The sequence below is a fragment of the Ochotona curzoniae genome, unplaced genomic scaffold (genome assembly GCF_017591425.1).
Source record: "Ochotona curzoniae isolate NIBS_2020 unplaced genomic scaffold, NIBS_Ocur_1.0 contig_2599, whole genome shotgun sequence".
NCBI lineage: Eukaryota > Metazoa > Chordata > Mammalia > Lagomorpha > Ochotonidae > Ochotona > Ochotona curzoniae.
In genome coordinates this window covers 11993874-12008809 of record NW_024465520.1, presented here as the reverse complement: position 1 = coordinate 12008809, position 14936 = coordinate 11993874, and the positions used below count along the sequence as shown (strand labels likewise).

The 14936-nt window shown below is 41.5% G+C and overlaps 1 protein-coding gene across 1 annotated transcript in view; it reads right to left on the bottom strand.

Annotated features, from left to right (window-relative positions):
• LEKR1 (leucine, glutamate and lysine rich 1) overlaps window positions 1-14936 on the bottom strand; it is a 178930-nt gene that overhangs the window by 84414 nt on the left and 79580 nt on the right. The window contains exon 6 of the mRNA XM_040974853.1: window positions 7260-7445. Coding sequence (XP_040830787.1) covers window positions 7260-7445 — 186 coding nt within the window. The remainder of the gene's footprint in view (window positions 1-7259; window positions 7446-14936) is intronic.

Here is a 14936-nt window from a genome sequence, read left to right as displayed (position 1 = left end):
GCAGTGGACAGCATATCCAGGTGCACATGGAGGATATGGCAGTACACTGGAGCCTGTTTAGTACACCTGATACTATAACAGAGGACGGAGGACAGGACAAATGGATCAACTACCCCAGCCAAGTGTTGGCAGTGAATACCTGGGAAAATGGAGACTCTAAGATGGACAATGTCAACCAGTGGAGTCTGTAAAGATCTCTTTGTGACTGGAGTGGCAAAATCAGTAGCAATACAGAACTGTTGCACTAACAAAACCTCTTGAGCAGTACCCTCAGAGCATGCCCCATATCAGGGATCCTGGGATGGTTGGGAGCCTAGGTGTGGCTTCTCCCCTTCTCTCTCCCCTCCTCCCAGATACAGGAAAGAAAAAAAGAGAATATCAAAACAATGGTTTTACCCACTTTCCTCTAGCCATTGACTCTTTGTACCTAATCAAATATTTAAAATGATCAAAAATAAAATTTATATAATTAAAAAGATAAAATAAAATTTCATGCACAGATAAATGTGAATACACACTATATTTTCACTTTTTCTGTATTAGACAAACTGTAACACAGTACACATGTAATGTTACACATCTTGCTTTCGTTACTTGAAAATCTAGCATGAGTTCTGTCCGTATCAACATGCAAGGAACTTGAGCCATTATTTTATGGCTACCTGGTTTCTACTGCTTGAAGATTCTACACTTACCATCTTTTAGGCTGTTTACAATCTTTTGGTAATACTGTGTTTCAATGTATAATTTTATGCATTTGGCAATTCACTTATTTATTTTTTTAAAAAAGATTTATTTTTATTGGAAAGTCAGATATACAGAGAGGAGGAGAGACAGTGAGAAAGATCTTCCATTCAATGATTCACTCCCCAAGTGAGCGCAATGGCCGATGCTATGCCCATCCGAAACCAGGAGCCAGGAACCTCTTCCAGGTATCCCACACGGGTGCAGGGTTCCACAGCTTTGGGCCATCCTCGACTGCTTTCCCAGGCCACAGCAGGGAGCTGGATGGGAAGTGGAGCTGCCGGGATTGGAACCGGCACCCATATGGGATCTCTGTGCATTCAAGGCGAGGACTTTAGCCATTAGGCCACGCCACTGGGCCCTGGTAATTCACTTACAAGATGGTACACCTATCTGTTAATTTCTAGAAAGAAAATTGTAGGATTATGGGATGCATATGTATTTCTGGCAGAGGTTGGCAAATTACCTTCTGTGACAGCCATACCATTTCTAGCACCCCTGGAAATCTGTCAGAGTTCCTCCGCAGTCCAATCTGCAGTTATATTTTTGGATTTTGTTCATCTGACATGTGAAAATCATTATTTTAGTAACTTTTTCACTGATCTTGTAAATCACTGGAGAACTTAGTTTTGATTACGTGGTGGGAGAAGAAAAAGTCAAAACATCAGCTATAGTTTCCACAAGGATCCACTATTCATTCATGAGAGAACGTCATAACTGCTTCCATTTTCACCATTAACCACATCACTGTAATAAATTCCAGAGCTACATTTGCTGCTATTTACTCTTACATGGCTTCAGTGTGCCCCCACCTAGCAAGAGACAGGTTGAGCCCCAAAAACTCTCCAAGGAGCTACAACTTTGGGGGCTAAGTCCCATGACAAGAACAAAGTCCAGGACAGCAGATAATTCTAATTTCCTGGGGAACATAAGGGAGAATATATTGTAAAGATTATTTGAAAGGCAGAGAGAGCAAGCAAGAGAGTAAGCACATGAGTGAGCTCCCCCATCTGGTGGTCCACTCCCTAAATGTTCCCAGTGCCAACGGCTGGGAGCCACAGGCTGATGCCATGAGCCAGGGAGTCAGTCCAGGTGCCTGCTTGGGTGGCAAGGACCCAACCGTTTGAGTCATCACCACTGCCTCACAGGGTGCGAGTCATCACGAAACTAGGACCACACTGACACTCCAGGATGGGAAGCAGACATCCCAATCGGTATCTTCACTAACAGGCAAATGTCCGCTTCAAGATAAGCCTTCACACACAGCTTGTTGTATTCGTTTGTTTTTTCTCTTTTACACAGTCAAAACTCCATATACCTTATTGACATATTTCACATCACAAAGTATTCATGTGAATACAACTCTTGCATGGTCACCATTTAAGAGCTGATTTGTTCATTCCTATGCTAACGGTTACCAGCAACAATGTATTTGAACTATTAGGATCTTAGAATTTTCACCAGATGTGGAAATCCTTTTATAATAAACCTGAAAGATGGCTGTGCAGACCCAACGTACTTCTTTATAAGGCAGCCCCAACTCATTAAACAGCTCTGTTAAGGTAAAGTTATTTTTGTAAAGCAGCTTCCCTTAAATTTTAACCTCCTAGACTTGGTTGGGCTAGTTAGAAAGAAAGAGACTCAATCCGGTCCCTATTCTGTATGGCAGCTCATTAAGAAGCAGTGGCGCTTTTTTATATATATATATATAAACTTTGCACACTTTCAGACTCTCGAAATTCTCAAATAAATGATCTCAAGACTCCATGATGCCAATTTGCACTGGAAAGAGCCTGCAACATTGCACAGAAGGCTTTAGTTATAAACTGAACGAGACATTTAATTGTTCTAACCTGGGCTGTTTCACAGGTAAAGCAGATCCTAATTTCGTTGATCACTAGTAAGTTACGTAACTTGACGAGGGCTAGATTTCCTTACTTACGATGTGATGACAAAGTAGCAGCACTTTCTTTCATGTAGCTATCTGATAATGTAATGAGATAATGTGTGTCAGTTCTCAGCACAATGGCTGGCGGACAGTGCCCCAGCACTGGCTGCCACCGTGTGAAGCCTGGCCTCAGCATCGTGTTTACGCCCCACTTAATTCTCTTACTTATACAAGGACGTTTTGGTAGGGAGCTTAAAGTAGACAGCAATCATTTTCTTCATTTCAAAAAAGTATTTATAAGAACTGATTATTCAATCAACATAAAGAAAGCTACTGTTTCAATTGACTATCTCACTGGAAATTGCTACGTTAAGAGTCATAATACAAATAGGTCTATCATATTTTTATGTTTAGATACTAGTCTGCTTTTCATAACAGGATTATTCTCTTGCATTATGAGTTGAGAAGTAGGCCTTACTTTTTTTTTCTTTCTCAAAAATATTATATGAAATCAAGATTCTCTATTTCTTGGGCCCGGCACGGTGGCCTAGTAGCTAAAGTCCACACCTTGAACACACCAAGATCCCATGTGGATGTCGGTTCTGGTCCCGGCACTCTACTTCCCATCCAGCTCCCTGCCTGTGGTCTAGGAAAGCAGTAGAGGATGGCTCAAAGCCTTGAGACGCTGCACCCACGTGGGAGACCCAGAGGAGGTTCCTGGTTCCTGGCTTTGGAACAGCACAGCACCGGCAGTTGCAGTCACTTGGGGAATGAATCATTGGATAGAAGATCTTCCTCTCTTTCATCCTCTTTGCATATCTGACTTTGTAATAAAAATAAATAAATATTAAATGAATAAATAAATAAATCTTTAAAAAAACAACCAAAAGCCAAACTTACACCCAAGTGTGAAAGGTGAGAGGTAAACATGACACACATTAAAAAAAAAAAAAAAGATTTTCTATTTCTTCACAATTTCCTTATATTCAATTTAGTAGATTTCCTTACAAAATCATCTGGTCTTTTCTTTGTGGAAAGCTATTGTTTCAGTTCTTTAGTTATAGGAACTACTGATTTTGGAGTGAATATGTTTTTTAAAGATTTATTTTATTTTTATTGCAAAGTCAGATACACAGAGGAGGAGAGACAGAGAGGAAGATCTTCCGTCCAATGATTCACTCCCCAAGTGACAGCAACAGTCGGTGCTGCACTGATCCAAACCCAGGAGCCCAGAGCCTCTTCCAGGTCTCCCAGATGGGTGCAGGGTCTGAAGACCCTGGGCCATCCTTGACTGCTTTCCCAGGCCATCCCAGGGAGCTGGATGGGAAACAGGGCTGCTGGGGTTAGAACCAGCTCCTTTATGGGATCCTAGCATGTTCAAGGCGAGGACTGAAACAGCTAGGCCACCATGCTGGGCCCTGGAGTGAATCTTAGTAAAATGTTTTTCTGATCATTTATCCACTTCATCCAAGACTTCAAAGAGGCCACAATACTGTCCAGGGCAGTTTCTCTCTTTTCTTTCAGTCTTATATCTAAGCATTGCCTCTTTTATACTGTTCATTTGTATCTTCCATGGTACAGGACAAAACTTAGCAGTGGCTTGTATATTCTGTTTACTTCTTCTTTTTTTTTTTTCTTTTAAGATTTATTTCTTTTACTTGGAAAGTCAGATTGACCTAGAGGAAATACAGGCCAAAAGATCTTCTACCCATTGGTTCACTCTTCAAGTGGCCACAATGCCTGGAGCTGAGCTGATCCGAAGCCAAGAGCCAGGAGCTTCCTCCAGGTCTTCCACGCAGGTAGAGTCCCAAGGCTTTGGGCCAACCTCCACTGCTTTCCCAGGTCACAAGCAGGGAGCTGGTTGGGAAGTAGAGCAATTGGGACACAAACCAATTGTGATTATTTGATTTTCAACACTGTATCTGGTTCCACATCACTGTCAGGCTCCTCTGATGATTCATGATCTGCCCCAGCATCTCTCCAGCTGTGGTCCCCGCCCATCACCAAAGGCTCCCAGGCACAGGTGTTTCAGAACCACCTAGCTGATGCCTGCTTTCTTCTTTGGCCTTCTCCCCTGAATCTGCTCAGTCTCGTAATCACTTCCCTGGTCTTGAGTCTCAGCCTTTTGTTTGCAGCCAAGGAGATGGTCAAGCACATACAGCACAATAAACTTGAGCCTTGGAGTCCACCTAGATTTGCTTTCTTTTACTCACTGCCACTTACCAGCTTTGTGGAACCAGCCATGTTACTTTCTGGGCCTTGTTTTTCTCCTCTGCAAAGTGGGATCATTTTATTTGCATTTTATGGTTGCTGTAAAATGGACTGCGGTTATTTATGCAAAATTCTAACATGGTGGTTAGCACAGTTAGGACCTGAGAAATGTTACTTTCCTCCCCCCTAGCTCCCTTCCACTACTTCAGTTCATTATGTGCAGTTTGGGAACTGGGTTAGAGCAAAAGATATTTGGCTGCAAACTCTTGATGTTCAGAACTCCTCCATTCACTGCTAACACATTCATATTTCTAAAATCCTTCTTTTATTATATTATTCTCTTAGTAATCAATTTTCAATTATTCCTTGCTGCCTTCCAGTAAAAGTGGAGCTCCTTGGACTTTCTAGGAAGACACTCATTCCTTAGAAGTCAAGAGAAATGTAAAGCTTTGCACAGATTCCACAAACAAAATTCTCACTTTTTTAAGTGGGCAAAGAGAAGATTATCTAGAAACGTGTTCGCTATTAGAACAACCTGGGAAAAAGCTTCAAGACATTCATCTGGCAAAGGCTCTCCAACCTGCCACCGAAAGCAGAAGCAGACCAACACCTCTGCAAATCAAAGTAAACAACCCACAGCATGAGAAAGCAATTGCTGGAGTAGAATCACACATCCGAGCTGGGGCTGAAGTTCATCATCTTACGAAACGTTTCTAGAATCCAACAACAAAAGGACCCAAATAACACTTTTTTTAAAAGGCAAACGACTTGGATGACAAATCTTTAAGGAATTTGTATCAGTGGCGATCAAGTGATTGTCACAAGACAAATGCCAATCGCAGTCACAGTGATGTGTCCCATCACACCCATCAGGACAGCTATTACGAAGAGACAATATCAAGTGTTACAGAAAACACAAGCTGGAGCCCTGTACACTCCTCTTGGGAATGCGAAGTGGCACTGCCACTGTAGAAAATACCCAGTTCATGAGAGTAAAAGAGAACTAGCATATAGGTCACAATTCCAGCAGGATTATCTCTCTACACTTGGCCAAAAGGCCAAGAAGCAATTGGGTATATATATATCTGAAAGAATTCAAAACTCAATCTCTATTTGCACACCATGTTTATCACAGGATTATTCACAACAGCCAAATGACAGAATACGGAAAGCAGTTTAAGTGTCTACTGATTCATGAGTAGAGATTATATACATATGTGTGTGTACATACCTATATATATTTATTTTTATTATTTAGTCGTGAAAAGAAAGACATCCTGCTATTTGTGACAAAATGGACACAAAAACACAAATCTCCAACTTGGATAAACCTGGAAGACATTTGCAATGTCAAATGTTTCAGATACAGAAATGCAAATCTAATATGATCTCATACATGTGGATTACAAAAATGATGAACTTAGAGAAATGGGAAGTGGAAATGTAGTTGTCAAAAATGAGAGGATAGAAATAGTGCTCAGTTTCAGTTTTGCAAGATGAAAAAGTTCTCTCGAGATCTGTTACAGAAAATGCAAATGTGGTAATATTGCTGAACTGGACACTTTAGGATAGTTGAGGCTGGGGTTGGTGTTGTAGCACAACGGGTTAAGCCACCAGAGCAGCAAACACACGGGCACAGGTTCAGCTCCTGGTTGCTTCATTTTCTATCCATCTCCCTGCAAACGCACCTGCAGATGGTCTAAGTCCTTGGCCTGCTGTGCTCACTAGGAAAGCCTGAGTGGAGTTCCTGGATCCCCACAGCGGCCTGGCCCAGCTTTAGCCATTATGACCATTTGGGAGGTGAACCAGCTGATGGAAGGTACCTTTTTCTCCCCCGCTCCCCTCATTGTTCTATCTCTCTCCCTCTCTTTCTCTCACTCTGCATCTCTCTCTTCCCCATCTCTTGCTCTCTTCCTCCCTTTCCTTCTGTCATTTTGCATTTCTAATAATCAATCTTGAAAATAAAAGTTAATGCCATATATTTTTCACACAATAAAAAGTATAGAAAGCACCACAACCAATAATTGTAGTTTCAACACTTTGCATAATTTTTAAAATTTAGAAAATATTTAAAAATAAAAAAATTTAGACTCATCATACATACTGCATTTTCCTTCACTTTCCTAAACCACTAATCCAATAGGTATAACAACACACCCAAGTAAGTTTAACTTTGTTTTTCTGATCTTGCTTTGTACTTGAAACATCTTTAGCACATTGACTACTTGGCACTTTAAAAGGCAAAATGGAAGGGCTGACAGCCAACATTAATCACAGCTATCATCAACTACTATTCACTAGCCATATCTGCAACACAAAACAATTAAAACAAGATTTTGTTGTGATTGTAAGAAAAAACTTCAGATATTTCCTTCTTATATCCAGTCATTAATAACCAAAAAATAACTCTCTTTACCTAGTACTTCTTTTTGAAACTCATGGCATCTGGCTTGCAGGTTCACTTCCTGTTGTTTCGATGTCTCGATCTGCTGAGACCTCAACAGAGCTGCATCTGACAACAATTTCAGGTTTTTCATTTCCTCTTCAAGGCAAAACTTACTTCTCTGTGACACTGTCAGGCTTTTATTTAGTCTGTCTATTTCTGTAAAAAAAAAAAAAGATACAAAGTTTACAAATGGGCAACACTGAATCTGAAAACATTTCACCAAAAATTGATAAATTTCTTTTGGCAAAATAAGAGCCGAAAGCTAAGATGACGTTTCTGAGGTTACAATGATATCTAACCAAAACATGAGATTTAAAACTAACAGTGATTCTGTAAAGGAAGAAAAATTGTATTGCAAAATGATGCATCAAATCTTCTGTTAGTTTTTTTATTAGCCTTTAATTTGCGTTTGAAAAACATTATGGTTGGTTTTTTAAAATATGCATCAAGGAATAACAAATAGCTGTATAATGTTCTGAGTTTTAGTGGAATTATGTTTTCTCGGCAATGTGATTCAGATAGGTAAATTTAAATGTGGCAGAAGGAGCTGGCTGAGTAGGTAGCACTTCTAAGAGTAACTAGAATACATTCCACACAAATGATTAAGAAAGGTAGTATATATGTAAAGGACTCCAAGGAGTTAGACCCTGAAACTAGTACATTTACAGGCAGAAAGTATTATTCAACAATTATATTTTGATAGGTCTAATATTCTCACCCAAAGCAAGAATAGAATTTATCATAGCAGTGACTTGTCTATATCTACTTAGAGTAAGTTTAAAAGAAATACGTTGCCATGGTTCTATGTAGATTTCAATGTGTTAATTTTATATAATTTCATGAGATGAATGCATTATCCTTCAGAATGATAACTATCAAGTTCGCTCTTCAATGACATTTTCAACTCCTTTGCAATAAACTACCATTAAAACACATACAAACTATAATAAAAAAAAAACCATGAAATTTGTATAACAATTAGTTGAACTGATAAAGATGTGATCTGCATGAAACTCCCGCTAATTCACTGGCCAGCCATTAAGGGGCTGGGTGATGATTCAGCACAGAATAAGATGCCCAAAGAGGCTGCCATCACTTACTGCTTTGGGAGCTCCCAGAGCAGACAGAGCTGTCACACAGGCCAGTGAAAGCCGCTGTAGAGGGGTGGGACAAACATGGCACCAGACACCATGTGGCCAGTACCTGGTTACAGGAAACACTGAGCCAGATCAAACAAGCACAGAGAATAGAGTGTGTCTTCAGGGGTGGTGGTGAACATGACCAGACACTGGCTCAAGGACAGAAGAGCAAAATGTCTTTCCTTCATGTTATAAATTGAACAGGACTTGGATCCTCAAACTCATTCGATCTCTAAGCCCCTGTATGTTATGTAAACAGTTAATGGCTTAATGCTAATGATGTACAGATTAGGGTAGAGACTTGATCTAACCATAGCAAGGAGGTGGCACAGGGAGGGGTCTTCAGGTCATTAGGGGGGCTGCCTGTTGGTAGGTGGTTCTCAAGAGAAGGCTGGAAGGTTGGCTGTTGAAGCTGAGCTCAGCCTTGCTTGTCTCTGATTCCTGGATCTCCATGAGATTAATTCCTCTACACACATCCACCCCTGCCAGCCTCCACCTGACATCAGACAAATGGGACCACTCCACCTCAATTATAAATTTCCAAAACTGTAACCTGACATAAACCCTTTTTTCACCCCAAGAAGCTCCTTCCAGGTACGTTAGTTAAAATAACGAAAAGCTGACTAATACATATCGGCAGAAGGCGTATCAGGAGAGAACAACATGTCATTTACTGAGACCCGGAGTGTGAGCACAGCGTGCCTTCTTCATTTGCACAACCACATCAAAATGGAAAACTCAGAGAAATAAACTGGCAAAGACCAAATAAACAGAATTCTACTACAAAACAATGATTACTGTCTGTAGGAAGTTTTTCCCCTAAGGAGAGCTATATGCTTCTAAAAATCTTAGGGCTCTGTTTCATTTGTGTGAAAGAAAACTGTCAAAATACAATATCAAATATTAAAACTGTTAGAAAGGACATAAAGAAACTAAGAAAGTTAGTTCTCCTCCATGCCAAAGGTCTGTGTATTTAAAAAAAAAAAGTCTGTGTATTTTTGTAGCCATAAAGGTGACTTCTTGTGACTGAATCGACTGTACCACACTGTAATCATATCAGTCTATGTTTAACTCAGAATGACACCACAGAGCAGCACACACATGCTGTCACCTATTTTATCGCTTGCCAAAATGACACTGCTTAGGTTAGCAGCCCGTTAGCATACACTGCTGTCTCCAAAACAGCTACTCACGTCAATGTGACTTTCCAGTTCACAGTAAAAGAACATGAACCTGTGATACAAGTTTATTTGTAAAATATATTCTTACATATGGAAGAGTTCAGCAAGATTTCAAAACTAACAGAAGCTATCATGCTTCTAATATGGAATTAGGAAAGAAAACTGAGTGGAAGCAAATGAGCTCACCCATGACAGACTAAACATTCCTGTGCCTATGGTCATCCTGCTGTCAAGGAGTCAGTCCTGCCTTCACTACTACACAATTTCGTCCTTGTCTATTCCATGTCCCAATTTGGGGCCCAGAAATTCCTTCCCCACCAGATTAACCTATGATGGCCACTGTACCCACTTCGGGCCTTCTCTGCCTCAGCATCACCCCCGCCAAGATCCTCTAGCCCGCCTATATTTTTCCTGCCATAGTTCAAAAGCTACTTAGAGGGAAATCTTGAAGTGCCCTTGATCTTCTGGAACTGAAATCTGTTTATATTGTTTGTACTGCCCTTTGTGTAGGCCTTAGATAGTATCTTATTTACTTTATTACCCCTCAAATCTGTACTGTGACACACTAAAGGAGCAGCTCAATAAATACCTACTAAATTACTAAAGGCACTGCTGAGCAAAGCTTCTAAATGGCTTCCTCATATACAACCTTTTTTTTACATTTCACAAAAACTTTGTGTATTTTGATTGACATAATAATTACATGTATTTATGGGATGCAGTGTATTTCAAGGTATTTTATACGACATCTATGGAGTAAAGCATGGTAGTTAGCATTCCCATCTATTGTTTACGTTTAGAATCTGAGACCTCTTCTAACTTTCCTATAACATGCAACACATTATCGTGGGCTAACGTCAACTGAGAGCTGGGGCAGAGGAACCTTCTCCTCCCGCCTAGCTGTGCTGTGCGGCCTATTATCCGTCTTCCCTGTATTTCCCCTTCCTCTTGCCTTCCCAACCAAACCCCACAAGTCATTTTAACTTCTTTTGGTAGATTTATGTAGAGAGTGACAACATCTGTGCTTGGCTTATTTTCCTAACAAAATGACTTCATTTCTGCTCATTTTAGTGCAAATGACAGGATTTCATTTTTGTTTTAATGGCTGAATGGTATCAGGTATATACAGTACAGTGCATTTCCTTTTTTTTTAAAGAGGTTTTTTTCTTTCTTTTTTTTTTTTTTTGGTTTGTTTATTTTTCTTGGAAAATCAGATTTACAAAGAAGAGGAGAGACAGAAAGATCTTTGTGCGATGATTCATTACCCAGGTGGCCGCAAGAGCCAGAGCTGAGCTGATGTGAAGCCAGGAGCCAGGAGTTTCTTCTGGATCTCCCACACGGGTGCAGAAAGTTCTTGAAAATAAAACTTATTTTACTTGTCATAAGTGTTGAAATCTATGCATATGAGGGATCTACAAAAATTAATTAAAATGAAGAAACAACGTATGCATTTCAATCCTTTTCTTTTTGGCCTCACCTTTTTTTTTTTCCAGTTTAAGAAGCATATTTACAGAGGTAGACGCACACATAAGAGCTTATATCTGTTGGTTCCCAGTCCAAATGGCTGCCCCAGGGTCAAAGCTGGGAGTCGAGAATTTAATCCAGTTTGTCCACACAGGTGGCAGGAACCCAATTACTCGAGCCATGTTTGTTGCATGAACAGGAAGCTGGAATCGGGCAGTATAGCCGAGGAGCACACCCAGGCACTCCTAATCAATATCGTATAAGCACTAGACCAACTGTCCACATCTTACCTTTTAATTCAGTTTTTCCACAAGCTTTTTGCAGTATATCCTAGTATATTTTTTAAGTATTGACTTTGTATCTGATAATTTCTAAATATTTTTGGCTATTCTGTAAGTTGCTTTTTCACTCTGCTATTTCCTTTGCCGTGCAGAATCTTTGTAGTCTGATCCCCATTTGTCTGGCTGGATTTTGTTACCTGGGCTTTTAGGGTCTTGTTTATAAAACTATCACTTATATTCTGAAATGGACTTGAGGTGCTAGCTCATTTTCTTCTAATAGTTTTGTAATTTTTAAGCATCATATTTAAGCCTTTGACTCATTTTTGAGTTGCACTGACTTTTGTATGTGGTTACGGACAGACGGTCAAGTTTCAGTCTTCCGCAAACGGATGTCCAGTTGTCTCAGCAGCATTTCTTGCAGAGGCTGTTCTTTCTCGGAGGCGGCTAGCTGTGGCCACGTCAGTCCAGCTCTATCCCAGTCTCTATTCTGCCTCATTAGCCATGTATCCGTTTTCAGTTCCATTCTATTACTACGTCTTGAAATCAGACATCATGATGCCTTCTACGCTTGCCCTTTTTGTTCATGATTACACTCGTCATTTGAGGGGGTCCTCTGTGCTTCCATATTAATTTTAAGATTGTTTTCACGAGTTCTGTAAAGAAACATCATTGGCATTTTAAAGAGACTGCACCCAATTTGCAAGCTGCTTTGAGTGATGAAGCAAAGATCTGTTCCAGGTCTCTCTCCTTGCCTGCATATGCTGCCTTCTCCTTGTTTCGTTCTGGTCCCCCTTCTGTAGGTAAAGGTGTAAATATTTCGTGAGGTCAGTCTTAGGGCAGAGATTAAGCCACTGCCTACAATGCTGGCATTCCATCTGGAACTACTGGCTTGAATTCTGAGTGTTCCTCTTCGGATCCAACTCCCTGCTAATGCACCTAGGAGAGAAGCAGAGGATGGCTCAAGCACTTGGGTCCCATCCCACATAAGAAGAACTCTGGCTTCAGCCAGACCAGAGGCAGGTATTGCAATCATTCGGGAAGTGAAGATGGAGCAGATGCAGGATCACTTTGTCTCTTCCTCTCTCTCTGTCACTTTACTTTTGAAATAAACTTTCAAAAATTTTCTTCTTAAAAAAAAATTTCTTCTTATGGCCCTGGTGAGGTTGGACCCCGTGGGGCCCATGACAATGATCTCACTTATTTTCCTTCATAAAGATGACAAAAATACATAAGAAAGTTTAACACCATTAACTACCAAGGAAATGCAAAATGAAGCCACAATGAAATACTTCCACACATTTACTTGAATGTCTAAAATTTAACAAGTCTTCCCACACCAAGTGTTGTCAAGGATCAGAAAACTAGATCATTCCTATTATGTAGGTAGGAATGTAAAAGTATACATCAATGTAGACAAATCATTTTGTGACTTCCTCTAAAACTAAAAATGGATTTACCGTATGTCCCAGCACTTGCGATCTCTGGTCTACTTGGAGTTACTTTTTGTATAAGATGTAAGGTCAATGCTTTTGTTTCTTTTTTCTATGATACGCAAGCACTCCGGCACGTGTTGAAAGGATATCCCCTCCTCTTCACGGTAGTGTGGCCGAGCGGTCCAAGGCGCTGGATTAAGGATATCCCTCCTCCACTGAACCGCTTCTGAACTCTTTATGAACCAGTTGAGATTGTTTTTGTGGGTCTGATACACAGATTTCTAAAGAAGCCATCAGTGAAAGATATTGACTTTTATCCTTTACTTAGGAAAAAAGCTATAAGCTCACAATAATGAAAACTTACAAAATGTATGTGAGAATTTAATACAGCAGAAAGCAAATGGACCTTAGAATAAGAAAGCATAAAATATTAACAGGTAGGATATTTTAGTTTCTACTGTATTAGGCAGATTGTGGGGGGTGTCTTTTTCCATTTTACAGATGTGGACACTATATTTGTAAGTAGTAGAACTCGGATGTGAGCCTCAGCTTGCTGGCTCTACAGTCCTGCTTTTCTTAAAATTTTCTTTCATTTTTTAAAGATTTATTTTTATTGGAAAAGCAGATTTATAGAGAGGAGAGACAGAAAGAAAGCTCTTCCATCTGCTGGTTCATTCCTAATCTGAAGCCAGGAACCAAAAGCCTGATGCTTCTTCCAGGGCCCTACCCGGGTGCAGGGTCCCATGGACTCGGGCCATCCTTCACTACTTAGCCAGGCCACAAGCTGGGAGCTGGATGGAACCGGAGCAGTCAGGACACAAACCGCTGTCCATGTGGGATCCCGACACTGGCAAAGGGAAGATTAGCCAATTCAGTCATTGTGCTGAGCCCTATTTTTATCTTATTATTTTTTAAAGATTTATTTTATTTTATTGGAAAGGCAGATGTACAGAGAGGAGGAGAGACAGAAAGGAAGATCTTCCATCCAATGATTCACTCCCCAAATGGCCGCAACGGCTGGTACTTGCTGATCCGGAGCCAGGAGCCAGGAACTTCTTTCTAGGTCTCCCACATGGGTGCAGCGTCCCAAGGCTTTGGGTCATCCTTGACTGCTTTCCCAGGCCACAAGCAGAGAGCTGGATGGGAAGTGGAGCTTCCGAGATTAGAACCAGCGCTCATATGGGATCCCTGTGCGTTCAAGGAGAGGACCTTAACCATTACACTATCATGCTGGGCCCTATTTTTATTTTTAATGCTGTTTATGTAGTTGAGAAGGATAGATACCCACATGGGTCACTGGCTAGGGTGGGATGGGTCGAAGCACAAAGGAGTTTTCCAAGTCCCCTTGTCAGACCAGCTCCCAGCTCTGGATCTGGCATGCTCAGCCCAGCCTGATATGGCCTGCCTCCTGTCCTGGTATTCACCAGTAGGCACTGTAGCCCTGCCTGATTAGCCCACACCCATTCTGTTTCTCACCAGCAGGGATTACAGCCCAATACTGCCAGCCCACCCCCAGATCCAGTTCTAGCGGGGACCAGCAGGTGCCACAATCTAACTCAGCCCATCCTGCACCACTCTGGCTCTAGTGAGTACCAGCATGTTCTGGAGCCTATCACAGTCCATCCCATCCCTGGACCAAGCTCACGTGCCTAGGGGTGCTGCAACCACGTTCACCCAGTCCACACCTTAGCCCCGACACTCACTCACCTATGGGAATCATAGCCTAGCAAGAGAGTCCCCTTAGTTCCCCTACCCTTTCCCAACCCTCATCTTGCACATGTTGACTGGTGCTTCAAACCAGCCTGGTATGACCTGTGCCCAGTCACGGCACTTGCCCACAAATGCCACAGCCTGGCCTGGCCTTCCGCCAGTCCCAACTCTCACCGATAGGTGCAGCAGCCTAGCCCTGCCCGGCCTGTCTCTATCCTTGGCTCTCACATGAATCAACAGATGAAGTAGCCTAGCCTAGTGTGACCCACACCCTATCCTGGCTCCTGCACATTGCAGAGGGTATTAGGACTTAGCACAGCCCAGTCTGGTCCTCCACACCCCACCCCAAGCCAGCCTGCACACGGGCTGACAAGTGAAGCAGCCCTGCCTGGCCTGGCCCACTCCCCACGCCACCTCTCTTGTTCCTCAGTGGGAGTTG